At 40.2% G+C, this 27418-nt stretch overlaps 1 protein-coding gene across 2 annotated transcripts; it reads right to left on the bottom strand.

Annotated features, from left to right (window-relative positions):
- Positions 1–1437: 1437 nt before the first annotated feature.
- Positions 1438–26801, bottom strand: LOC120731780 (rho guanine nucleotide exchange factor 40-like). 2 transcript variants are annotated; one of them, XM_040029005.1, is made up of 25 exons: positions 26131–26801; positions 16806–17003; positions 14817–16365; positions 13745–13915; positions 13193–13316; positions 12214–12307; positions 11887–11973; positions 11688–11804; positions 10668–10766; positions 10430–10578; positions 8693–8831; positions 8426–8548; positions 8083–8280; positions 7275–7973; positions 7036–7187; positions 6602–6851; positions 6106–6195; positions 5135–5359; positions 4322–4492; positions 3521–3698; positions 3244–3360; positions 2923–3177; positions 2203–2441; positions 1940–1997; positions 1438–1789 (listed from the first exon to the last, which is right to left on the bottom strand). In XM_040029005.1, the coding sequence occupies exons 1-24, from the start codon at positions 26131–26133 to the stop codon at positions 1959–1961; spliced, it is 5466 nt and encodes a 1821-aa protein (XP_039884939.1). In that variant the 5' UTR covers positions 26134–26801; the 3' UTR covers positions 1438–1789; positions 1940–1958. The 2 variants fall into 2 exon arrangements, with proteins under 2 accessions (XP_039884939.1, XP_039884938.1); XM_040029004.1 differs by having other exon boundaries at positions 7036–7973; positions 26131–26797.
- Positions 26802–27418: the final 617 nt, after the last annotated feature.

Here is a 27418-nt window from a genome sequence, read left to right on the forward strand (position 1 = left end):
TAATAAATAAATAAATCATGAATTTTATCTGAAAAGAAAGATACAGTGGTTAAACCCTTGAAATAAACCCAAATCAAACCTAAAAAACAAAACAAAAAATGAGCTTATCTGACGGGGAGAAGAGAGCAAATGTTATTCATCAGGCCATCCTTAAACAATTAGCTGAATGACAACAGCTGTGACACAAACCAGAGAGTGGGAGAAATCATCACACACTAGTTTACAGTGTTTTATCTTTTGATTGTTGGAGTTGCCATAGACTTAAACACCAGCTAAAGTAGACAGATGTTAGAAACACTTTAGGTTTTTCACACAGCTGGGAGCTTTTCATAAGTGGTGTTGACATGAGCATCAGTTTGGGTAAATTTTTCTATGAGTCACAGGTACAGAGAGACCGATTAGTTCAACAGTAAATTTCAAAAGAATTTTTATGTGTCAATACACACTAGCAACAGGGTGGTAGAAACACAGGAGAGAGGTAAATGTAATATTTATTGAGCACTGAAAAAAAAAATCTTTGAATGAACATAAAAAAAAATCATGGAAAAACTTTCCACGCAATTAAATTGCTTTATTTTCATATTATGCAAATCTGTTATTCCAACTTAATATACTTGAGTTGTACTAACTTAATTAATAAAGAGTCAATTTATTTGCTGTAGTTGAGCCCAACTAAATTTGACATAGTGGATCGAACCCATGCAAATTACGTTAGTCTGACAAAATACTCGAGTGTTCAACAAAGTCTAGAATCAGGTTAACATAACATTTTAAAGGATTTATAAGAAATTCTACTCCATCTATTTCTCAACTTTATCAGGGTTGATACAGTGCGGGTTACAAGGCTTGATTACAAGGCTTGATACAGAGTTCTCTTTACATTTTTGTCCTTGACAGGTTAAACCCCAGTGGTTTTCCTGTGGTTTGAAATCTCATGGGATCTTCTGCATTTCGAGAGTCAAGGTAACTAACCACTCTTACTAGAAACATGAAAGTATTTTGTTCAAATTACAAGTTAGACTTTTGTAAATTTAACAACCACTCAATTTCAGTTTTTTGAGTGAGGTACTCAAAACATGGTGGTGATGATGATGATGATGATGATGCCCTGATGGCTCATTTACTTTGTCCAGCTAGTGTAAGTCTGAGCTGGCAGTTAAGCTCCTAATGTCGCCACTTTGGTCACCAAATGTTTTCATATTGAGGTGTGAAAAAGGCCATGCAAAAGCAAACAGGCAACATCACTGTTTATATTGTGTATTTCAGTATGAAAGTCATGTAACAATATCTTCATACCGGTAATATGTGAAATTATAAAAAAAAAATTGTTAAAAGAAAAAGCAAAGGATTTGTTTCCAGAGGAAATAAGTTGTGCTTTGAGTACTGCTGAGGCTTCCATCATTCGTACAACATTTGGCAATAGATTTGAAAAAGACGGCATTATGTTATGTTTTTATTTAACAATGATAAAATCCACATTTCAGAGTACACAGTAATCTCACAATGTATTATCAATAGCAAATACACATAGACACAGACACTGCAGCTTAAGATATAAAACTAACCTAATATATAGTGCAAAAAAAGCCACGTCAGGTATTTCAAACTGACATTTATCACCATTTATAGTGAGAATACAACACACAGATGATTTCTTGACCTACGGTTTTAGTGGTGACATCAAAAGAAGCTTTATTTACAGAGTTGTATAACATTACAGTAACAGCTGGAATAAAGTGATGTCTCCTTTGGTAGCGGGCACAAACAGACTCGCAGGCTGCTTAGACATCTGCAGAAAAATGAAGAAATGAAGAAAAAATGTAAAAATAACTGCTTTTCACAATAGAACAGTGGATTATTCACGTGCCTCCCTTTCATTAGTGTTTTATGCAACATTAAAATATATAGGTGATGTAAAACTGCATTACTTTTACTATACCTTATATATATCTTAGCGCTCAAACATCAGTGGACTTTCCAAAAGCGGTGCTTTGTACCTGAGAGATAATAATTAAAAAGGAATATTTAAGACTGGTCACAATAGAAGATTCATTACTGACATTCAAAACCACACATGTAAGCTACAAAGCAGCTTACAAGCAGAAATGAGAGTGACTTCACTCAGTGGTGAATACATCTGTGAGTGATTTATGACCAGGTTGGTTTTAACCAAATGACCTTTTACTCAGATTCGTACTGCACCTTGCTGCAGGGCAGATTCTTGCTGTGATCTTTTGGTTTGTGCTTGGGTTTGGGTGGAACTGGTGGTTGGGTTTTTTTTGTGGTTCGTGCAAGAATGCTGGAAGCCTCAGTTGGCTGAGCAATCACTGACTCCTTAACAGTGATTACGTCCTCCACCTCTCCTCCGATAGCAGAGTGGTAGCTGTGACTGGAACTGCTGAAGCCGCTTACGCTCTCGCCTGACGACTCTGAGCTGTCCACTGAAACAAAGAAAAGTTTCTTTGTTAACATTGTACGTGCATGATTGGTTGAACTGAGGGATGATCAAAGTCTGCCATCAATTATGTCACGGGACAAGCTTCTCCCGCTACTACATAGTGGTGAGAGAAAGTTCCTAAATATAGCCAACAACTGAGGGCCAAACAGCTTTTTAGGAATTAGCTTTGCTATTGAAATACCTTTGGCTCTCTTGAAAAGAAATCTGCCCTGATCTCTGACGATTGGCCCCATAGCTTGTAGAGGAAATTCTCTGAGGCTTGAAACACAATACCCTGATACTGTAAACCTGTTCAGGGGTCATCAGAAACACTCTCATAGCAATAGGAAGTTTTGGGGTACATCAAAGTATATATACTTTCCTTCTGGTTCATTTAGAAATACCCTCTTCATTTGACTGGTCATTTGACTTTGTGTAATAAAAATGTATCACATACTTTTTACTCTGATCAAAGTTTCACTCACACAATAAATGATGACTTCCACTCTCTTGGTCAAGATCGTCCTCCTCCAGGGCTCCTGGGGGTGATGCATATCGTCCAAGGACCCCTGCAATCACCTTCTGCTTTGGTCCACACAAGTACCCCACAGGGGAGAGGGAGCCCCGTCCAGAGGACGAGGAGGAAGAAGAGCTGCTCCTTGAACCAGCGGACTTTGGCCGCCCTCCTGGAAGCTCGTCCCGTGATGCACATGATCCCACAGAGAACAGGCCTCTGTTTTCTGCAACAAGAAAGGGTGTAAGGGTCTGAGAAGTCACAAATTTATTTAAAAACATCAAATACTCACCTCTCCCCATCAGTACATAGTCAATGGCTCGATCATTGATGGCTGCCTCACTGGGCTGAATGTCCATAAAAGGCTTGTTTCCAATACCCAGAAACACTCTCTCCTGCAAACGAACCTCTAAAAAGATAACATGTGAAACCATTTGTGTAATTCTCAAATGGTACATTCATTGACTAATTGTGCAGCTAGATATGCTGCGCTGGGTTTTTTTTTTTCTTTTATGAAATGAATCCTCCAAATGTAGTAATTGGTGTGTGTTTATATGTAGGTGCCGTACCTCTGTTGTGTATAGCCTGTTCCCAGAGTATCCGTTCCAGGTCCCTGGCCCAAGCCTCCTTCACTTCACGGCTGGCTGCTTGCAGAGTGTATGTGTCCTGACTTTTCCTCTTTCTGAACCAGATCTCAAAACACAAACCGGTGTCACCGGTGTTTTGTGTCATTCCTATGTCAGAGGTCTGAATACAGAGAAAGATAATGTGTTTGTGTTAGATTATAGGTTTTTGTAAATACAGCAAGCACTTTGGTACATTTGTAAAACCACAGGCAAATATCCAAGTCCTCTTGAGGAGTATCAGTGTGCCAGACAGGACTTAAAATAAAGAGCTGAGCTGTGTTAAAATAGTGACTCTTAAGTAAGGGTACTTGCAAATTTTCACAAAAGGACTGTTTTTATAAGTTGCAGCTCAAGGTTTATGGGTATATTAATGCATATTATTGAATTATTCAGAAAAACTTCGTCAAAATATTGTGACTGGTAATTGTTTTTGATATACACTACTGAGTATAGTTCTATATTATGTGTCACATTGGATAAAGGTTCCGGTAAAGGCCAAGCTGGTTTGTGTGCGTTGTGAGTCTTCCCCTTCATGTATGCAAAGAGGAAATTGTCCTAAGTTATGACACCAAATGGAAAATCTGTCACTATAACAGTCATTTGCAGTTTGCAATAAGTAATTTTATAGTGACTTGTTATAAAGGGGAAGTTTCTTGAATGAACTTTCATTTGCTGTGATGAATCACAAAAAAATTCTGCATTTGAAGCACTTTGCATGCGTGCGTGTTTGTGCAGTACGTGTACCTTGAATGACTGTTTGTAGATGTATGTGTCATTTCCAATGTCAGTCTTCCTTGTCTTGCTAAAGAGGATGAGTTCTTGAAAAAGGAAAATGTGACGGAAACATTTCTTCTTCCTAAAAGTTACCAAAAACTCATCCTGACGAATCAGCTGCCCTTGCTCCTTTAGATTAACCTGTAGTACACAAAAGAGTTATTAAGTGTGGCTCAGTAGGATCATTTGCAGTGCTGTACCCATCAAAAATGCAAAAAACGAGATTTTAAATGTACGATCCTTTGAATAATTATCAACCTTCTAAATTCAGCTAAAGAAAAAATCAAATAAATTTAAGCAGCAAAGCAAGATACTGAACCTTTTAACTACTTTTGACAGGAGAGAGGTCATCAAGTTAACAAAATAACCCACAAAATTCCTGTGAATCTTCACCCCCTCTGTCTGGGCTCTCAGATAATGGAGCTCCAGACCACCACGTCCTCCACACACACACCACCTCACTTTGGATTCCTATGAATGAGGCTAATAAATTCTCCTTGTTAATCATATCCTAGCCTCTCCTATGCGTGTTCTGTCTTAGCAGTGCTATTGCACAAAACCAAGAAATGATGAATATTTCTGAGTATTTATATTGACCTGCCTGTACCTGTTTCCCTACTTTGCTGCTTAAACTCCATAGATGTTGCACAACAGCATAACAAACCAGTGTACATTCATACTATATTTTGCAATATGCATATAACACTCAAAAACCTCACATCTTGTAATCATGATAATCAAATTACACAGAACTAAAGCTAACGCTACTAGAGTCCTTCTTACATCACAGTGGTGGATGGCGTCCATGGCCAGCAAGTTGTTGCCATGACGAAGCTGGAAGTGGATGACCTCAAGGGCTGCCTTTAGCTCAGCTATCTCTCTGATTTGTCCCGGATCGCACTCCCTCATCATGTCCTGCAGCAGCAAACTGTACTTACTAATGCGCTGCACAGGCTTCAACAGGTACGACCATAAGTCCATTTTATCCCCCAGCTTCAGCTGCTTTTGCTGGTACAAGAAAAGAGGAAACAAAGCAGTATTGTTATAAAAGGTCTGGTGAATATCTGTACAGGCTAAAAAAGGTGTATGACATGGTTAAAATCATGCGTGTGTGTGATGGGACATTGGATGAGTGAGATTAGAAGAACATTTTTTGAATAAATGCCTTTTATAATGGCAAAATCTGTCAGCTTCAGTCAGTCAGTTTCTCCACCAACATAGCTATTAAAAGAATTCTCATAAAATCCTTATTACAGGATTTGTAATAACTATATCACTCTACAAACCTTTAATGAGGTGCAGTCAACACCTTAACTAATTTAAATATGACTACATGTGTACCTCTGAATTGCATCCAGCGCTCCTGATTACATCACTTCTTGCAAGTACCATTCAGTCCACTAGCAATACAATACAATACAATATTGCAATGTATTTGGAACTTCAGCATTGCCTTAGAGGACAGATTTGTCATCTCTTCTCCAAAACTAGACTTGAAGGGTCTACATTTTGACACGTCTTCTGCTCTAATCACACATGCACGACTGCAAGTGGTCAGAATGAGGCATCTACTGGGCAATTTTAAAAAAAACTAAACACAAATACAAAAATTAAATAAAATACAAAAACAATAGCACTAGAGAGGTCCAGAGGTATACAAAGAGATGTTTTTATTCCTGAAACAACAGCGTTTTTTGATAGCATCCTACATATCTGTGGCATCCTGGAGACAAGGTCCACATTTGTGATCTCACCTTGAAAAAAGCCTGCCCGTGATTGATCAGGAGACTGTCAGACTGGGGCTTGTTCTTGCTGTAAAGGGCATACAAAGCAAAGCTTTCTCTCTAAAATGGAAAATAAATGCAGATGATTAGTCGGGACTCTGTGTAGTGTATGTCACTACATCCCAAGCAGTGTACCATAATTCCAGTAAATTCTTGGAAGCTAAAGACACTGGCATACAGTCAGGACGCATTTGAAAGCAATTTTATTACACATCAACCGGGAAATTACTTGGTGTTTGAAAACCGTGAGGTAAACATTAAACAGCTGCCAAAACTTACACCGATTGTGTCATATGTGTATATATGTATATATATATATATATGTATGTGTATATATATATATATATACACACACACACACACACACACACACACACATATATACACACACACACACATACACACACACACATATATATATATATAATATTTTTCTTAAAGCTAGACTTTCACAAATGGCACCTACGTGACGTAGAAAGCAGCGTCCTATTCTGAAGGGTTCATTCACACAGCCCTCCAGCTCATTCAGGAAGTAATGTCGGTGGAAGTCGTGGAGCTTTTCTAAGTTACCAAAGATGCTCCCCCTCTGGCCCCTGAGATCCTGAGGGACATCTTCCCTCTCCAGCTCAGGGAAGTAGTGCTCTCGAACATAACCCAGAGCCTTCACATACTCCCTCTCTGTGGACAGTAGCTCCTCCATGATCCTCCGTACTTTCCTGTTCCACATGCAGGAAATGAAACCCAGGTGAGCTCAGTTTTACATTGTGTGTGCGTGGGTAGCATGTCTTCATACGACAGTATTGCTTACTGGGGAACATTTGGGTAAAACATTTAATATAGTTTGCCATATGTTGGACAGCATCTTGCTCTAGATTACAGGTGAGGGAGAGGGTTACTTACAAAACAGTGCAGCCATTGATTTCTGTTGGTGTGAGTAATGTCTCTGGAGTCCTGACATCTTCAGGTTCCCGTCTGGAGTCTATACATCCTTCACCCTTCCCTTCATTGCTGTCTCTTGGTGATTTGCTGATCGGGTTTCCTGGCCGTAGTCTCTTGTTATGGGGAAAAGGGAGATTTTGGATGGGCTGCTGATTTTGTTCCAGTGACTGTGTCTTACTATGACAGTGCTTGTGACTCACATTTAAAGGCGAAAAGCCAGGAACGCTCGTCAGATAAGAGCAGACATGTGAGCCTTCGCTTAGGGATCGACTTAAAGGTTGGTGTGAAGGAAAATCCTCGCTCCCTTTCATTGAGTTTACATCTCTTAGATCTGTCTCACTGTGATGCTCTCTTGGCCTCAACTTGCTCTCTTGGTGGGAGTCAGTGTTTAGAGAGAAATCAGAAGTATTTTCTCCATTTTTATCAGGCATTTCTGGTAAATGCAGCTCTTTAGACTCTTTGTTTTTGCTCTCTTTGAAGTCGTTGCAGTTGAGGCACACAGCACTGGTGCTAAGCTGTGGGGTCAAGGAATGCTCTGCCTCTGCTATCACACTCCCTTTCTCCTCTTTCTCCATTTCTCCATGTTCCCCTGGAGACTTTGCAGCTGTGGTCTTCTGGATCTGGTTCTTATCTATGTATTTTTTCTTCTTCTGCATCTCCTTAAGATGCTGCCTGACTTCTCGGCACTGGGCCCAAGCTGCATTCCACACTCTCATTGCTGCCGAAGCCCCTGATCCCAAGGCGCAGGCTTTAGCTTTCACAGCCTGGAAGTGAGGGGTGGAGAATTCACCACCTAATCTCTGCTCATACATTTGGAGTGTACTTAAAGTCTGAGCTGGGTAACACCCCTGCTCTACCTGCTCCAAAGAATGACTGCATTCTTTGGCCAGGGCAGATGCCTAGACAGAGAGAGTGAGTGAAAGGAAATGGAAAGTAATCAGTAAAAATGTTTACAAGGGGAAAAAGGACGTTAATAAAAATTGTCAGGAGCAATGACAAAACACAAACCTTTTCACAAAAGGCGTAAACGTGCACAAGCGCGTCCAGTTCTTTGGATCTCTGTTGTGCACGCAGCATGAAGTCTTCTACATTAGATCTGAAAGTGTTGACGAGAGTTTGAAAAACATCTCTTGCAGGGCTGCTGTCGCTGGACTCAAAAATGCCCTCTGCCTCTGCAGCTAGGATCAAGGCATTCTGCTGTTTTTCCTGTGATAAACGATGAAAATGTTAAGTGAAATCAATTTCCTTCCGCTTCTGCAGTTTACTGATATCACTGATATCAACTTTGATCAGCCAAAAGAGGGCAAGTTTTCTTATCTCTAATGTCTTTGCCGTTACATAGGGGTGATACCTTAGACTGAGTAAGGAACATGTGGAAGTGCTCCAAATCCTTTTCAGTGCAAGCCTGGTTATCATCAGTTGGGTAAGAGTCCTTCAGTCTCTGTTCACCTTCTGTGCTGAACCACATCCCAGCCTACAAGACACAAAGCCCTGGTTATGCGGTTACACTTTGTACATGTGGCTACCAGCTGTGAGTTTATCATCACATAACTTTTAGATGTTTAAACACATATTGTAGATTCTAATATTGTAAACAGACTAAGATTACTAGACATACCGTGCTGATTTTGGCTTCCACCTCTCGAAGCCTGAAAAGGAACTCCAGCTGTTGGAGGGACTCGTTTGATCTCATCACCAGTGTGTGGAGCTTCTCCTCCACTTGGTTATAAAGACTTGTCACCGACTCCAAAGCGTCTCTGCAACACGAGGAGAAAACATTTAAGACTGTGAGGTTGCGTTTGTCATGCAGGGAGGGAAATGGCTTTTTAATCAGAATCACGCCAGGCAGTTTTTGACAGCCATCATGTGACACTGTCCTTGTTTTATTGTTTTAATTGCAAACCCAATTCTGAAACTGTTGTTAACACTGCATAAAATGCAAATAAAAACAGAGTGCAATGATTTGCCAACCTCATATTTGACCCAGACTAGAACACAGAAAAATGTTTACTCCCAGTCTAGGAAAAAAAGCAAGGTCGTTTTGAATTTGATGGCAGCAACATGTTTCAAAAAAAATTTAAGAACAGGCCATGTTTAAAACTGGGTAACATCCTCTCTTCTTTAACAACAGTCTGTAAACATCTGAGAACATCAAACTGAGGACACCAGCTGCTGGACCTTTGGGAGAGGAATGTTCACCCATTCTTATCTGATATAAAATACTTGGTTGCACAACAGTCCTCGATCTTCTTTATCGCATTTTTCATTTACAGCTGGCAGAAAGGCTGAACTGCAGGCAGGGCTCTTCTACAATGACAGACATGCAGCATGCATTTTTTTTATTGTCTTGCTAAAATACAAAAGGCCTTCCCTGAAAAAGACTTACTTATTCTTTGTTGCTCTAATACATGTGCATACCTTTCAGCGTGGATGGTGCTTTTATAGATGTGCTGTCTCAACGTTTGCTTTTTTGTTTGTGTTAGATGGGTCACTGCTATTCAATTCAAAATGTTCAATATCCATCTCAGTTCAAACATTTCATGTTTTCTGTGTTCTCTTGCGAATAAAATATGACTTTATGAGATTTTCAAAATCACCAGATTTTTGGAATTTGTTCGTATAAAAGAAGCACGCTATAAAAAATTTCCAAACTAAAAAGTATTTTAAAACACAATAATCCTGTTTTGCCACAGCTATTTTTTACGAGTTTAGTGGTAGCTGCACATCTCTTTTTGGGCCTTTAAGTTAAGACAAATAAAATCTGTTTGCTCTTTAATTCTAGTTTAAAACCACAAATAAGATTCATGCAGTTTTTACTGGGGTGTGTTTTTTATTTTTTTAACAAGGCAAAAAGCAATTAAAATAAATATGTTTAATAGTCGTTATTCTATGATTTATGGTAACATTTCATGGATAACTTACTATGCTTCCTGCTGGTAAGTAAAACAAATGAAACTAGTTGTTAATATTTAATATAAACAACATTTTGCAGCCACCCACACAGCCATGCAGCCAGCAGTTTTTTGTTTTCACTTAGCTGGAATAATTACAGTAGAGATATTCCCAGGACTGTGTAGGCATCTAAAAATGGTCATTAATTGACTTCTACCTCACATGCATGTTGTTTTTTTCCCATTAGGGAGGAGAAATCCTACATGTTATCATTCCGATTAGTAAAGTTTGGTGATTCCCAGGATGGCTTCACCCATTACCCTTCCAAATGCAATGTGCACATAAATTTGCCAAGTATGGCAAGTGCAAATAAAACAGCCCTTAGATTCTCTATAGCATGTTATATAGATTAATACAAGTTAAAAAAGAAGAACATCATTCAGTGACAAATCATATCTGACACCTGTAGTCCTCAGACTGTGGAAATCTGAACTCTTCTTTCTTCATCCTGGCCAGAAAAGCCCCTCCTTCCCTTTGCAAAGTCACCAGTCTAGCATCTTCCAGCATTTCTTTCATTGAAATCCTCTGTTCTTCAATGCATTGCTGCACTTCCTGTTTTATGCAAAAAACAAAGCCAAAATGTAAGCGTGTGGTGCATACACCAATTTAATAACAATACAGTATAAATATATATATGTTACCTGAGCTGTGTCCATTTGGTTTCTGTTATCCACCCTCTTAATGGCCTTTTGCAACAAACTGTCAGCTCCTCGCAGGTCAGTCATAAATGAAACCAGCCTCTGAAATAAAACATGTTCCATTGTATTGAACTGAGAAGCTTTGTGGAAGAGGCAACAGCGTGTGGAAGCAAAAGGAGACAAACTGAGTTAATTTTTTAAAAAGCTGCAGACACCAATATCAGTGTGCTGCTGGTTAATTTAGATGCTTTCAACTATCCGTACAATATTACTGTAGGGTACATGACTAGGGCATCAAGTCTAATATCTCGCATTATAATAATTTTTCTACTTATATAAGAAACTTTAAGCTATCGGGAGCTTACTGATCTAAAACAAATATTGAATATGTTTTACTGTATTTACTAGTCCACATTGTGGTTAAATGCTGTATTACTTTAACATTCAATTTGCTTTAAGTATTAGATATATTAAGAAATATAAATGGTTTAAAAATAACTGTATTTAAAAAAATATCTATAGCTGTCTACAGGCAGTTCAATTCTTTATTTTCTTCTTCTTGGGCTGGCATACTCCTCCTTCCCCTCATTTGCACACTAGTACAGTTAAATATTATGTAATTTATGGTATTGTATATGCTACACAAAGTAACCGACCTGTGTGTTAAAGCAGAATGGCTTTGGTTGAGACTCAGTGTTGAGTTTTATCCGTAACCAGGATAAAATATCAGCCCCTACTTAATGTGAGCAATTAACATTATAATAAATAATCAAATTCATCATTCAGATAAGACTTTGCCCTTTCCCATGTGACCACACCCTTCCTGCACTCAAAGTATAGCACATCAGATATCATGCATGCTCCGGGTGGTTGGCTGGGTGGGAGCCTAATTTCAACTGTGTTGAATTATGGTTGAGTAACTTTAGTCACCAGAGACCCCTCCATGGGTTTTCAGAGTGAAGTAGTTAGGATTCAATACCACCAGTAGAGTAGTTGTGTAGACTTAGCGTGCATTTTTAGTACCTGATGGAACTGCAGCCACTCAGTGTGACTGTAAGTGAAGGTACCTCCAAAATCAGAGGTTAGTTGGGGAGCTTCCACCGTCTTGTTTAGGGCTTTCATAGTGGTCACCAAATCCATCTAAGAGACAAAGGCAAACACTTTGTGAATAAGAGTTACACTTTTATACTGAATAGGGAAATGAAATGTTTTGATGTCTGACCTGCAGACCAGGCTGTTTTTCAGGACGCTGACAAGTGTCTTTATCCATCAGCATGACGATACTGTGGACAGCATGGAGAGCTTGCTCCTGAAGCAGAAAGAGAACAGGTTAGGGGAAGGCTATTAAGTGGTACATGTCTAAGTATCCTGCCTTTTTTTCTCACTTACGGTAAAACCTTAATGACCACAGACCTACAGTGCAATTTGTACTGTACACAAGGCCAGTACACTATACTCCCAGGCCTGTTTTTTCCAGTAAACCAAACACTCCCCATAATCTTTGCATCAACTTTTTTCTGGCATGTGCATGCAGCATTACTGTTTTAACCTGGGCCATCAATAGAGCCTTGTAGAGGTGAAGAGGGGGAGGCTTCTTCCTGGCATTGATGACCAAAGTCATTCCCAGCTCTCGAACATCTTTCCTACGAAAACAAGTCATGTTAGAGCGCATTAGGAACCCACATGTAGTATTTCATCACAGTGTTCATTTAGCAATAAAGACCAGATTTAAAAGCTTTTGGGCTTTAAGTAATCCACATCTCAGATTTACATTAACCTCTTCATCTGACACCCACTTAGCAACATCTGACACTTAGACCTTAAACTTTTTCACAAATTGACAAAAAAAAAAACAAAGAAAAAAGAAATCTCTTCTTTGTTTATCCATATGTGAGCCTACATCAAGCAAGGCTGTTATTTCTGTCAATGCGCTGCATACCAGACTGCTGGCAGCGAGCCTGGCTGCAGACTGTTGTGGTGTGACTCTTTGCTGGGGACAGCACAAGGTTAGCTTTCTGGTAGAACAGCTTTGCATCAAAACCTTTAGTTAGTGTAAACAAATAAGCCCGCTAATTTGCCCTTTACTAGACCAGTAACATGGCTAATGTTTACTGACCGGTGGCCAGTAAACATTAGCCATGTTACTGCCAAATGATCTTAAGGTGCTATATGCAGAGGTCAAATCTGTGCTATATTAGTTGTAGAACTGTAGCTATACAAACTAATTACCCATAGGAGAACAGTTGGTGTGGATATGAGGTCATGCATAATATTATTCACAGCTTCCTGCTGACCACTGGAAATATTGAAAATGATATGCTGCTGCCCTCTTGTGGTAGAACCTTTTCATAACATAATAATCACAGGCGCTAAATGAAAAGCCAGCAAGTATTTTCCTCTTCTGGCACACTGAAGACATCAGCTTCCCACATGTTGCAAAGCACAAACTCCATTCTCACAGGTTTGTTAACTGCAGAAATGTTATCTTTTTTTCTCTAGAGATACATCTAAGTCTTTCAGCACTGTACCTTGGTATAGAATGTAAGTAGAGCAGTAATTCACAGATGCTTTGTGCTGACACATGAGGGGATGTCCACCCCATCCTGTCACCATGGACCTCCACAACTGCCCTGCCAGTCTTGTCCCTGCTGCCTGCAGATGGACATGATGGAGAAGATGCTTTTAATAAATCCATGAAGTGGTAAAAGTTTTCTTTATATGAATTTTCAGTCACAGGAATTCAGGGCTACATTAAATTTAACCTTTTATGTTTAACACTGAAAACTGAGGCGTCACTCGCTTCTGCTGAGCTTTTTGAGGCACATAATAATTATAACATCTGATCCATCACATCTTACAATGACACAGAAGCCGCTGATGTCATCCTCTGATCAAATAAAAACTGTTTTTACCTGTTAAAATGCTAAGTCGTCATGTTGTGTGCAGTATTTGACTTCTTAGGTAGAAAAAAGAAATTTGAAGCATACAGTAACATATGCCAGAAATGGTTATTTTGCAGTGAAAAATCACATTGCAAAATAATATATTCTCATGTCATACACTAACAAGTGCAAAATTACCTGGTAAACACACAATCCCCAGTTCAAGCAGGCCACTGATCCTCCTGAAAGCTGACTCTTGCGAGGGATGCTGAGTGTCAGAAGAGGATATACTTTCTGTCTTTAAGTTGTGGAGTTTGGTACCCGGCCCCTCTGCAGTGGACAAAGCTTCACTTCTGCTCGGCTGAGAATCTGACAAAGCAAAAAATATATTTATATATTTTGAATGTTTTATAAATGTGACAACTCAAAACATGATTTTTGGCAGCAAGCATGAAAAATTATCATATATTTTTAATTATCCATTAGACTGTTTTTTATTGAGGGACTTTATTCTAAGATCGTGCAACGCCTTCCTGTAAATTGTCAACTTCATTTTCTGTCCAGTAACCTTTGCCCTTTTATAACAACAGCAATTAATAATTTTAAGAGCCATATCTTTAACATGTTTAAAGTTACACAGCTGCACAGACATTCACAGACCACTTCTAAATACTGGACATGGTCTTTATAACAAAACACAGCGGCGGTCTGACTACTAAATCTTGCTTTTACTAGTTGGCCTCCTCTTGGAGCCAACAAGGCCTCATCTGTCCTCTCTCTCTTTGCCACTTTAACAGCCCGTGACAAGCATGTCTCCAGTCAAGATCTCAACTTGCCCCTCTGAGGGCTTGCGGGCACATGCCACTGGGTGCAGAGGATAGAGAAACTGCCTTCTTGCACGTTATGCTGTCTCTCTACATTACAAGAATGCTCTGCTTTTTTCTTTCTACCCAGTGGGTTCAGGCCCTTTCTTTCACTGGGGTGCAGCATGCTATTTCCTTTCACTCCCTTGATAATGGGAATGACATAAATGTGGCTGTACTGCCAGAGAACCCAGACAGCATTGGGAGAATCCCTAGAGGAAAATCATACTCAAACCTGATCTTTAACCTTTGAACCCTCTTTTAAAGAGCCTTCGTGAACTGTGACCTTCACTGGAGCACATTCCTTCAAAGCCCCTTTGAACATGGAGCAACCGATCATTTTAATGGCTGTGTGCACAAAATAATAACAATGTTGTTGAGTCGCATGGATGTTATCCCTCACTTACCTTTTTTTAGACACTTCTCTGTTTCCAGTTTCAGAGTTTCCTCATCAAGTTGAACTTCTTGCCTACAGTGCATTAAGTTCGTGACTGTTTCAGGGCAAATATCACTATGGCTCCTGTTGTTGAGCTTATAGAGAAGTGGCCTCCCTGTAGGAGTTTCTGAGACAGCGGACAAAGACCTCACTTTAACTTTGTGCTTGCCTGATGGTTTCACATCCTTCCCCCTCTGGTGCGACTCCAGGTCACCACCAGGGGTCCCGGAGGACACATCTGATACTGGATGCATAAAAGCACAATGTCCTGATGGGTGAGAAATAAGTTTTGTCTGAACTCTCTGACTTTGGCTCAAACCAGGGGTTGAATTCAAAATTATGGGCGACTCCTTCATGAGGTTTTCCGGCTCACATTTACTAGGAAGGTGGGGCTTTAAGTTTGCTGGTGTTGGCTCATGGCAGTGTTTGCAAGGGAAGGGCTCATTACCAAACACAGGTTCCTTACAGTGGTTACAATAGTTTCCTACTTGGTCTTTTTGAGCACCAATTTTAGCCTTAGATTTTAACTCCCCATCTTCAGTCAGGCCGACCTCCTCCAAGGCAGCCAGGAGGTCTACACTTCCTTTCTCAAAAGGCACTGGATTTGTCAGTGCCGCCAGGTATGAATCTCTGTACCTGCACTTCATGTCTTCATCAGTGAGGTCCTGCTCCAGCTTCCCCTGGCTGCATGGTGTAAAACGCTCGTCTGTATACTGAAGCGTGCGTCCGCAGGGAACGCTATTCCCAAGCGGCACAGGTGGGGGTGGTCTAACAGGTTTGAACAAAACTGAATTGGTTGGATTTGGAAGCCTGTCTCTCTGTTTATCCACAAGCTCTTTCCCTTTGTCGATATCCACCAGGTCTACATAATCACCCTCAATCTCTTGATAGTTATGACTGTCCCAGGTATTAGGAGAAACCCAACCCACCGGCTTGATTAATGGTTTGGAGCAGGATTTCGGGGCCCCTCTTTTATCTTCCATTTTGACAAGTTTGGAAGAACAGGCTGCGGGTCTTAAGGATGCTGACATCCTGTCATTTGCTGAAAGAATCGTGGCTTCAACTGGTAGGGTGGAGGAGTTGAAGTGGATGGGAACTGAAATCTGCTTTGGCTCAGGGCGAGATTTCTGACAGGTGGGCATGATCTTAGGCTTGTCTAAAAACTCTGGAATTGCGATTTTGGCCCATGGCAACTTAATTACACCTTGGTCTGTGCAAAGCAAACACCGTGACAAAGGAGTTCCGTCACGTCCTTCGTTGATGTCCCGCAGCCAGTCTTCGGTGAAGATGCAGGGATAAGACGTTTCAGGGATGGGGGTCTCCTCCACTTCTCGACATCCTTCCTCCAGAAGACATTTGAGGACGATGCGTGCCGCTTGTTCCCCAAAAGGCTCCACTTGAAGATAGAAGTCTCCAGGACGCAACAGCAAGGGGTTAACGGGCGCTAACTGGATGACCGTTTTGTCATGGAGACAGAGAGGCCAGCCCTCACAGCGGAAAACCACATCAGAGTATCCAGCCTAGGAAAAAATCAAATAAGGTTTCTTACAATGCAGTTTTGTTTCTAAATTACTGTCTACTTAATTCACTGCATTGCTGTATTGATTGTTTGGTTCTGTGTTTCCTGCTTATAAGTTTGGACATCTACAGTAAATCTTCTGATCATACTGTAAAACTGAATTTACCACTGGTGTAGTTTGAGGCATTTATATTCATGTGGGCATCTGATGCTCTGACTGAGCCTAAGTTTTCTATACAAAACAAAACAATGTCTACAGTATGCTGTAGCTTATAAATCACAATTTTTATTAATCACTTCTATACAGTGAAAAAGACGTTTGCAGCAGCACAAGTTTGCAGGGTAGCCTTTATCACTTGGACAGTTGACACTATTTGAACCCCTCAACCTTTTAACATATGGAAGATTTCACAAAGACACAAAGATATGATTTCTACTCACACATGCTGCCTGTTGGACACTTTCCAGTACATGTTTGGAAGGAATCAGGAAGTCAAGTAAACACTGCAGAGCATCACCGTGATAACGTTCCTCAATAGTGCGAAACAGCTGGCAGAGGACGATGGGCGCTGTGGCCTCAAACGGTGGGAAGAGGGCCGACAGCACACTCTGGATGGACGAGTCCAGAGACTCTGGGTTCTGTAGGAGAAAAAGAGATGAAGGGCAGTCAGATGAAGTTTGGACGTCTACAGTAATGCAGATGTCGCTCAGTCTGTCACTGTGGATTTGATTTTTATCAAATTTTCTGGTATTTTCAGCCTTTTCACAAACGTTGCTATTTTCAGTTCCACGTGTGGAAAACGAGTACACCGTGACCATGAATTACAAACTATGTCTATTTAGACACGACTTTCTTCAAATAAGGTATTTGAAAGAAAAAAGTCTCAAAAGTCAAAACAGGTCGACAACAATTGCTGTGCAAATGCCAAATTACGAGACAGATGATTTTCCAGACCTGCTCACCTTCACTGTGCTGGGTTTGAAATCAGTTTAAAAAGTTTTTGCTGTCATAAAGAAACAGATATATTATTTTCTTTATGAGTTCACTGTTGGGTCAGTGAATTCTTATTCAGTCTACTTGGATGATTAAAGGCAAGATCAGCACAGAAGAAAGCTTGAACAAGCCTGTTCAAAAGGATTTCAATTTTATTATGGAGATAATTAAGTCTGTCCTGTATGAGTATGTGCAACTTGTTTCATGTCTAGCCAGGATACACTTCATTTGAGCTGGTATATTAGCAGCAGACCTGGGTCGGCATCTGATGTAATTGAAAATGACAAAGAAGCATATGGTTTCATAAAGATGCCACTGCATATGACACCATCTTATGTCAGAAGGTAAAGTAGCAGCCTGTAGGCAGACGTCTGCTTTTAGTAATCTTGCGAATGCTTGCATGGGCATTCTACTAGGACCAGCTGTGCCACAAGTGAAGTCCATCTAAGCACATGGAAACTATTCAGATGAAAAGATAATGTCTTCAAAGCAGTTTTGGTGCACCAACCGGACTATAAGCCCAGTTTTGAGGTGGTGATGACTAGAGACGTGAAGCCTGTCAACATGGCTTAGTACAGGGGTCGGCAACCTGCGGCTCTTTAGTCCTTATACTGCGGCTCCGTGTGGTTTGGGAAAATAAATTAGAAGTATTTAGCTGAAGTGTATTTTACTTTTTGTTAGTTCTTTTTTAACTTGTAGTTCTAAATTGGAAGATTATTGTGATATTGAAATATAAAAATACAATTATATTCTTTTATTTTTTCATCGCTCAAAATAAGCGTCACACTCGCGGAAGCCGGTGTACCCGCCGAGACTTTCAACCCCAGGTAGGCCAATTATGGACCTTCGGATCCATGTTATGTCAGCAGCTATTCTCCACCGTGAACTATGTTAAAAACAAACACCGCTCACGCCTCACAGACGACAGCTTACAGTCCTGCGCAGAGGTTCAGGAGCAGAAGTTCCATTGTAAAGATATCACGGCAGACCCGACGATGTTTCCATGAACATGCTTTTCAGCATCTTTTTATTGACCACTTTTCACACACGGTTGCTGTACGTATACAGCCGGCTGTAGCTTTTCAGCTCACAGCCCGACACATACCAACATAACAGCATAGAGAGCACAGACGTAAAGGCGGCGAGGCGTGATTGCAGGTGCCACTCAGGTGCGTCCGCCTCCCCTGCAGCGGCGCTGCAGACCACGCCCCGCCACACACATTAACCAGGTAAAATACATATTTAGGCAGAATTTTGCAAATATCTATTTTTAATTTTTTCAGCAGCATAGTGCTTTTTTCCCAATTATTTTTTAAAAGTCAGGTCCAGGCTCCAAAAGTCCAAAGGCGATATAAGGGTGGCGGCTCACAACAGTTTTTGTTTGCTACATGGATCATTTTAGTTCAGCGTCTTTCCTTTTGTTATGTTTCTTTAAGAGTTCAAAATGTGTTAATTACATAAATAAAATATAATTTTCTCTGTAGCACTTGGATTTCATAAGCAACACACCTTAGTTGTTCACACAAAGCATAAAGGTAAAAAACAATATATACAGTGTTATCTTCATTTTAGATGTCAAAAAGTATTTGCGGCTCCCAGTGTTTCCGTTTGCGTGGAAACCGGGTCCAAATGGCTCTTTGGATGTGAAAGGTTGCTGACCCCTGGCTTAGTACAACAGTGTTTGGTACTGCAGATACTCTACTGTTGGTTTGATGTATAAGTACACCAGCTGCATGAAAATGAATCCAGAGTTTTGTGCACAGATGTAACATTTACATGTAGCACAATATATAAATAAAGTAAAATAAGTTTGAAAAAGAAAAGACTATTATTGTATATTATATATTAATATATTATGCTATTATTATATTATTATATACAGAGCAGCTGTATCACCTGGTCATTAACCAGAGTGCTGGACAAAAGTGAAGTTCCTCTAGCATGTGATAAAAGGTGCAGCAATGTGAACCTCTAGGAGATGAAAGAAGAAAAGTCATGTGATTGCCAAATTCTTGGGAATCATCGAGGGAACACTTTGGATACACTGACATATGCATCTGACTGAAAAATGAGAACTTCAAAAGTGAAAACCACTTGGGGAGACTGACCGGTATTGATTTCCACATTGCTAACTTGGCTGGAAACCCCATGAAATACAATGTAATATTTTTATAGTGTCTCAAGATTATTAAATATAGTGCTCTTCACAGTCTTATCTCATGCCAGATAGAGGTGAAATGTACAATTATTCTTCTATCCTATCCTAGAACCAAATCAATGTTTGGTAATGAAAAGGAAAGCCATAATATTCATACCGAGTTGATATTTGAATATAAGGACTTCTTTTGAATCTGCATAGATATCAGTCGCTAATCACAGCAGGTATGTTATTCACACAATCACTTGTCAGTAGCCTGCTGTGTTAATCTCCCAGCCTACAAAGGACTCTGTTTTTTAGCCCCTTCCTCATTTAGGTTGATGGCCTGACCAAGACCAGAGCGGCTCAGTGTAAACACAAGTGCAGGAGCTTCAAAGACCTCACACTGGTTTACACTGGGACCATTTGGCAGATGCAGATACTTGTGAGCAACTTGGACATAAAACATGCAAAACAAATGTCATAAAATTCCAGCTGTCTATAATCCATTTGGTATTTCAGTAAATCTTTCAACTCTGTTTAGTCTTTGCATTCACAAAACAGGATTGCACATACATAGTGAATACAAAGTGACTGAAATGTCTGTGAAATGAGCTAATGTTGATCTACTGGACTCATGACAAGATTTCTGGATGTAAATCAATACCAATATTTGACCATTCACAGTGCTCTGAGTCTATGGACCCTTTGCATTCCCTAAGTAGAAAAGAATGCTTTTCTGATTGTGCACATCTGTCACAACAGATCACGAAATGGAGAGCAGAATACCTCTTAGGAAGGCTCTTAAATGGTAATGCATCACAGCTGTTTTAGACTGACTGCAGCCACTACTGTATTTCTGTTAGTTAACAGTAAACCTGTGGTCCTGTCTAATAAAGCACGGCTCCCTGAACTTATTTTGCAGAGTTGAGGACTTCAGGTTCTCAGGGAGGGCTTTATTTGAATTGGTGCAGTTTTGCACGTGTGCTCTTTCTTATGTAGATGATAGATTTCAGGTTATATTCCACAAATTTAATAGAGTTCATCCACTGTTGTGTAATGCGACTTTAAATCATTTCCTCACTGCAACTGAATCCTTCCAAGTCCCTTCTGTTGAATTGAGAAATAAACCTCTGTTTTTGTTAACACTAGCTAAAAAAGAAAACTTGCCTGACTGGAAGTCATCTCTATGGGTGGTTTGGCTAGCAATATTTGCATGAGAGAGACAATTTTAAGATTTACTAAGCATAGCTCAGCTGGAACCAGTTCAGACTGGCTAGCGAGTCAACTCACTTCTAGTGCTGTGTTGCTCGTACTGGTATGTGTGCCTACCAGTGCCAGAAAATGTTCTAAACAGGTCTGAACTGTGAAAGATTCATCATTAATATCTGTCAAACAAAGCAAAATGTGTCTGTGTGTGGTATTGGAAAACATTATTATTACAATAATGAAGTCATAATCGTAAGTTGCAGTCACAGCAGCATATGCTAGTATAATCTGTTGCTTTAGTTTACATAGAAGCCAGTTTTCAGCTACACTGCTTTTAATCAACATCCTCATGTTTCGGGTTTATTTTCTACTGTCTCTTTCCTGTTTAGTACGCTCTTTGTGTCACCTTCCTGGCATTACAATAGACTCATATCTGTTCTTTCAGTCTGTTTTAAATATCCAGGCAGAGTCTCTTTCATGCATCATTATGGCATTTTTCTTTCTCTCCACCATCTATCAGTGTACAGTAACCAGCTCATATGACCATAAAGCGTCTTTGCTTTTCCACCAAGATATATTTTATTTCCAGAATCAGCCAGTGAAGGGTATTCAGTCAAGCTTAAATCCTGAACTTTCATTTTGAGATTGTTGTTTTTGGTCCGTGGCCAGCTGAAAACATTCCAACACTGCCTCTCCTGCATTTTCTAGACAAGGGGATTTCCTATCTTGTGATAATTGTCCATTGCAGCCTGCGATTTAACTCTAGAAAGAGCTTCAGTCTACAACAAAGGTCATTGTTTGACCTGAGCTGACCTAACCACATGGACAAGAGGCATTTGTTATAAAGGTTAGCTCTTTCTTTGTCTTGTCTACTGCCCCTTAGGAGTTCTTTTTTCAGTGTTTTGTATAGAGAATAGCAAGCATTATGGCAGGTTTCACCATATTGCCTCAGGCTGGGGCTAACAAAAGTCTTGATCGAGAACTGAGCTACTGCATAAACAACCTGTCAAGGTGAGTACTGCATTGTCATCAGCTATATGGGTCAAAAGATGTAATTGTGATGGAGATTAACCTTTACTAAACTGGCGCAGCTTTTGATGCGACATGTTGAAAGAGTTTGGTTTATGTTTTCGTTTCTGACTGTTCATCACATTTTCTTGAACTCCTCATAAGAGATCGGCCGTCACTGCACCTCCAGGGTAAACCCAAAACATAACCAAAAGTGACAGTTAAGACTGTCCAGTATTTCCTGACAACTGCCTGAATTCTGCACGTTTAGTCTTGTACCTGAGAGATGACACACCACCAACTCAGCCATGAGAAAAGACAAAAACAGCGTGGACACAGTAGGCTGAGCGCCTGTGACATGTCAACTGAAGAAATGTTGTCATGGAAAGAAAAAACACAGCACATAGTAGAGCTAAAGTGAGTCAGCTTCATATGCAGGTGTCATCTTCCTTTCTCTTTATTTCACGGTTCAAAAACAATTGCGTTTTGCAGTGTACGCTTTACTCTGACTACTTTCACACGGAACCCAAAATAAAAACGATTTTTTGACTTCGAGCCATCATCATCAAAATGAGTGTTAGTCATGTCTTAATGAAAACCATGTTCCCAGTGTCTCTGAGCTACTCCCCCTCCTTTTCTACTATTTCCTTCTGTCTGTTTGGTGATGAGACAGAACTGCCTCTGTGTGTGCTCTAAGCCTTTATAACTCAGCAGAGGGCTCCCACGGATAAGCCATCTTAAAGCCTTTTAAGATGAAAAATCCCACATGAGACAAAATTACTACATCGCTTTGTTTCTTCCACTAAGAGTAATGTAGAGTCCCATAAATACATTTGTTCATTTTGTAGTTCAATAAAGAGTGTATCAGATTTCCAGTCCTTACTCATGGTGCTGTAGTATTGAACACTGGCAGGTTTCCACAGAACGTGGGTGAGCTTTCACAGATAATCCATTAATTGAACCTTAATCTGTAAATAATATAAGAATGAACAAGTCCAACAGCTTAAAACTTGAAGTGTCAAAACAGCACTGCTGCAGGCCGTCATGCTGAAAATATTTGCTTATATCGTAGAACAATGAACCAAGTGTGTTTGAATCCTACATAAATCTATGCCGTCATCTCTGCTGAAATCACAAATCCGCGTTTCAAAATCCTTGATCTAAGGATAAACCTGGATGCTTTAAAGTGCGCCATATGACATAGTTTCTCTTTTTCTTTCATGCCACCACAAGATCAGACAGCACAGACTTCCCATGACCAGTAAAGACATACAGCAGTGACGGCCCTGTGTAAAAACTAGCGAACCAAAATATACATCTATGATTGAAAGGTTCACACAGGGACTTTTTTTCTGGCACAATGTCACCACAGCTGATTCATTCATGAACCGCTCCCATTTAACATGACTAAACAAAACCTTCTGGATCTGAGCCTTCTTCCTGAAGCCGGATCCTGGCTTCAAAATATCGAACATAAAATTCAATTTATCTAGTATTTAGACAGTGCAACACAACATACTGGCTCCCAGTGTGGAAAAGGTACTTGTACTGTTAGAAGAAGTGTTGTAAAATGTATTAAGCCATGTGACAATTTGGATTTCTATGTCTGTGAGATTGCGTATTAGGAGTGCAGTGCAGTAACATCTGCTGCTCTTCATTCTTGCAAGGTAGTATGAGGGTCTTCTGCGAGTTCAAAGAAATGCAAGTCAAACAGAGGAAGTGCAATCTGTGTTTTTTTTTCTGTACCGTTAACAAACTGCATTTAAAATTAATTCATGCAACTGGAAAGCCACAGATTGGGGGGGAAATGGCAATGTTGCAAAAACAAACTTTTCTAGAGACAATGCCTGATGAAAGCTGGCCTGCAAACAGCCGAGGCACTGACATTTTTCCTTGAACACTTGGCTGGGGCTCTGTTTTGGAAATACAAGTGCATAGCCTCTGTTGCATCTGACCCACTTTTGTGATACAGAGATGATAGACACACTGAAAATTCAGTCCACAGCTTCACGACGACAACTCTCAGAGCCTTGACGTGCTGACTGAAGCAAAATGAAATCTGTTTGGATCATACAGTTCCAAATGGCAGATGTCCGTGATTATCCATAATTTCTTCATAAATCAAATGAGTTCATTTTCCCAGTCAGCCTCAGCAGAGACTTGGCAAAAATTAAAATTAAGTCGAGCAGTGTGCAGTATTAGCTAAATTAAAAGGGGGGAGTGACCCAGGAAATCCAAGTCCAGTTTTCTGCCAATCAATCAAAATCTGGACACTCTCGCATCGCATTTCCACAGAGTTTGAGATGATGTACATGCTTGTGGCACTCTGATAAATCAGCACTTTTGAGTATCCTGAAAATCTGAAAGTTGTGGATATATTATATAGACGTAAACGCCTGGAGCAGATCCAGTAACTTGTGGTTGTTTATTTTGCCAAACCAACAGTGGATAAACACCAAATTCTGCAGTTTTCTGTAGGTTTATGGAACATTGCAATGAGCATCATTCATTGCATGTTATATTTTAATAGTCCACAACGGAACTATTTCCTTCCAGTATAAATGCCCTCGTGAGTATTTGATCGGTTTAATGCCCCCAAAATAAAAAAAAACCCATAAGAACTCAGATAAATCAATTGTCTCTACCAGCACAGCAACGGCAGACAACTAAAGCAACTATATTAATAAAATATTTAGTGAAAAGAGGCATAATTATTTTTCTCTTGTGAAAGCTAAACCTGTCATTTTTTGCTTATTCTTGTTAGCTAGTCTTCTGCAACTATTACTGTTTTGTAGAAGGTCTGCTTGCCTGCTGCCTCTAAATATGTTTTTATAAGACGAGAGCAAGTCCAAAGCCCAAGTGGAACTCTCATCTGCACTTTCATAATTTGCATACATTTTAAATACAATTTTATCACTTCAACTGACAATTGAAAATATTGTCTGTCCCGCAGTAGGTAACTGTGTTTACTGTACACTAAAGGAACACATAACACATGATTCTGTGAGGCCTCAAGAGGAAAGTTCTTGACCTTGATAGTTAATAAGTGACTCTTGGTTGTGCTTTTCATGAGTAACTAAATGCAAATACATTGCACACCAGCATGCCACGAGTTGGGCTTTTGTAATATTGTAGAGAGTTTAAACACAATAGGTCTTGCACAGTGCAGCAGTTTAATAAGTGAGACTCTGCAGGCTCATGGCATCAGTCAGGCATTAAGTAAAACAAACAGTTATGTCTTTGAAAGCTGGTCAAACTAGCGCTGCAGTGAAGTGGGGGCAAAGTACAGTGGTGGCCGCCATTCGCAGTCAAGTTTGTACTTCTTTAAACATCCTTCCTTCCTGCTGTAAAGCTATCACTTAAGCTTGGACAGATGTTATGGGTCAGACTGATTCCCATGTAAGAAATAAAAGTATATTCCATAAATATAAAGGATAAATGTGAGACTGACTAAATATATTCCAGTTTACCAAAAATAAAAGCCATGCTCCAAGCAAGCATTTAGGGATTTTTCTTTCCTTTTTTAAAAACAAATTTAATAGCAGCAGCAATACGTAAATAAAAGTTTAAAGAAACCACATCCTCCCACAAATCCACCATCAGTGTTCCCCATCTTGTGGCTTACTCATCGTAATTAATTACATTCTGTTGTGACTGGGATTAGATTAGTCCCCTCCTATCTTTAAAAGCTCTACGGTTTGAACTTTTTAAAGAGCCGACCGCTGAACTGGAGAATTCCATTTTGTGCGCATGCAAAGCAGTAAAATAATTTATACATCGAAACACTCTCCACTCACTCAAGTATGTGTGCCGTCCGCATCAATTAAGTCCGAATCAAAGGACTTAAGGATGCGAGACAAACGACAATGCGCCTCTCTCTGTCACTCTCTCTTTGTTGGTGTGCACACACTTAAAAAGCTTGAGATGCTGCTGGCTGTTGATGTGAAACGGTCCCACCAACTGTGCTCGGGATTACAAAAAGCTTTGGAGAGAGCACTCACATTGGGTTTTGTACTCCCTTTGTGTGTTACAAAGATAAAGTTTCATAAAAGACGAGAGCAAAAAGTGTGCATCATTACCGTGCACAGAACTCTCCAACTAGAAAACAAAAGTTGAAAGAAGGTAAAATGATGCCCTGCGTGTAAACTAATGTATCAGGCTTCCAGTAGCCCACACACACACACACACACACACACACACACACACACACACACACACACACACACACACACACACACACACACACACACACACGTACACATAGCTGGCAAAGTCACAGAAAGAAATTCACTTGTTCACTTGTCCAGACCAGAAATCAGACTCTGAGTTACTGGGTCAGTGGAGCAGTTTAAATCTTAAACCAGAAAGTAACAATGGACAATAAGGATACCCGGGAGGGAAACTTGGTGTTACTTTACCATGTTTGCAGGAGCTTCTCCTCTACAAAGCAGAAGGTTTTGTCATTTTTTGGCCCCGGTAATCCTCTCCAGACAGCCTCCTTTGGCTTTGTGCAGAAGAACTTGCCATGTTTAGTTCATCAGCAGTAGAAGTTGGCTGAAGTACATCCACATGACAGTGAGTTGCCCTGTTTCAAAAGTAAATAAAGTCAGTTCCATTCTCCGCAGACCTTCCCCAAGTCTGAGTGTGTGGCACAGAGAGACGCAAATTGTCGAGCTGCCCGTTGATTCTTTTTCTCTTCTTTTAAGTCTGTTTCGCTTCTACGGCTACTCTGAGTGTTTGGGAGTGAGACAGAGAAAGAGAGAGAGAGAGAGATCGAAGTAGAGGGTGTCTGTGAGGGGGTGGAGAAAAGCATTCCCTTTCAGAGGAAAACCCCCTCGAGGCTATTCAGAGTTTCTTTGCTCTTTCTCAAACACTCAGGTTTTTTTTCTCTTTTTTCACACAACCAAGCACACCCACAGACACAATGTGTCACAAACAGAGACACAAAGCATTCAGGAAAACATTTACTGAATGTACAGTATCTGCTAATGAATTTTAAAGTTCGAGCCATCCCACTTCCTACTCTGTCATGCACATAAACATACGCGCAGATACTAGCACACTTTTATGACCCAGAATCAGAGAGCCACAGAAATCCAGCCCCCTCGTCTTTGGCCCCTTCCTTTCTATTTTAACCACTGGGAGCTTTTAGGAGACTAAGTCTGTCTTTCACCTTTCTTCTGTCCCTCCCTGACTTACACTGTCTCCTCCAGGCTTTCTCATTTCCTTTCTTCCTCAATTGCCTTCTGTCAGACTGCCCAGTGTTTAACCCATATCAAAGGAAAATGGAGAGCAGGAGGGATTCTCTGCAGAGGTCCAAACCAAGAAGCAGCAGGCATGTGAAGGGTTTGGCTATACTTCTGCTTTAGGTCTGAGGAATGTAATACTACACCCTCTGCACTACATTGTACATCTGGAATCAGAAGATGTATTCTGTCTGAAACTCTGGACCTTCTGTTGGACTGTGAAATGTCTTGAGGAAAAATGAAAGGAAACTGTTTATTTCTGCCGGCTGAATGCCAGGGAGAGCATGTGAGTGTGGCGCTTTGTGCAAGTACCTCACAGCTGGCCTTGACCACTGTCTGTTTATCCATGGAGATTCCAGACATTACATGAATATCTGCTTCATATGAAGAAGGGGTAGAATATATTTCCTTTAATCAAGTGTTCAGGTGAAGTTGTAGCTGCAATTATGAAAGCAAAAGC

The sequence above is a fragment of the Simochromis diagramma genome, unplaced genomic scaffold (assembly GCF_900408965.1).
Source record: "Simochromis diagramma unplaced genomic scaffold, fSimDia1.1 OVJJ01000483.1, whole genome shotgun sequence".
Lineage (NCBI taxonomy): Eukaryota > Metazoa > Chordata > Actinopteri > Cichliformes > Cichlidae > Simochromis > Simochromis diagramma.

Bases quoted from the DNA above. Each gene is read 5' to 3' on its own strand.
- LOC120731780 (XM_040029004.1), bottom strand. The intron at 11,974-12,213 runs GTTAAAACAGTA...TTTCTGCTTCAG, and splicing joins AGGCTCTATTGATGGCCCAG to GAGCAAGCTCTCCATGCTGT. The intron at 10,767-11,687 runs GTACTAAAAATG...GTTTTATTTCAG, and splicing joins AGTGGCTGCAGTTCCATCAG to AGGCTGGTTTCATTTATGAC.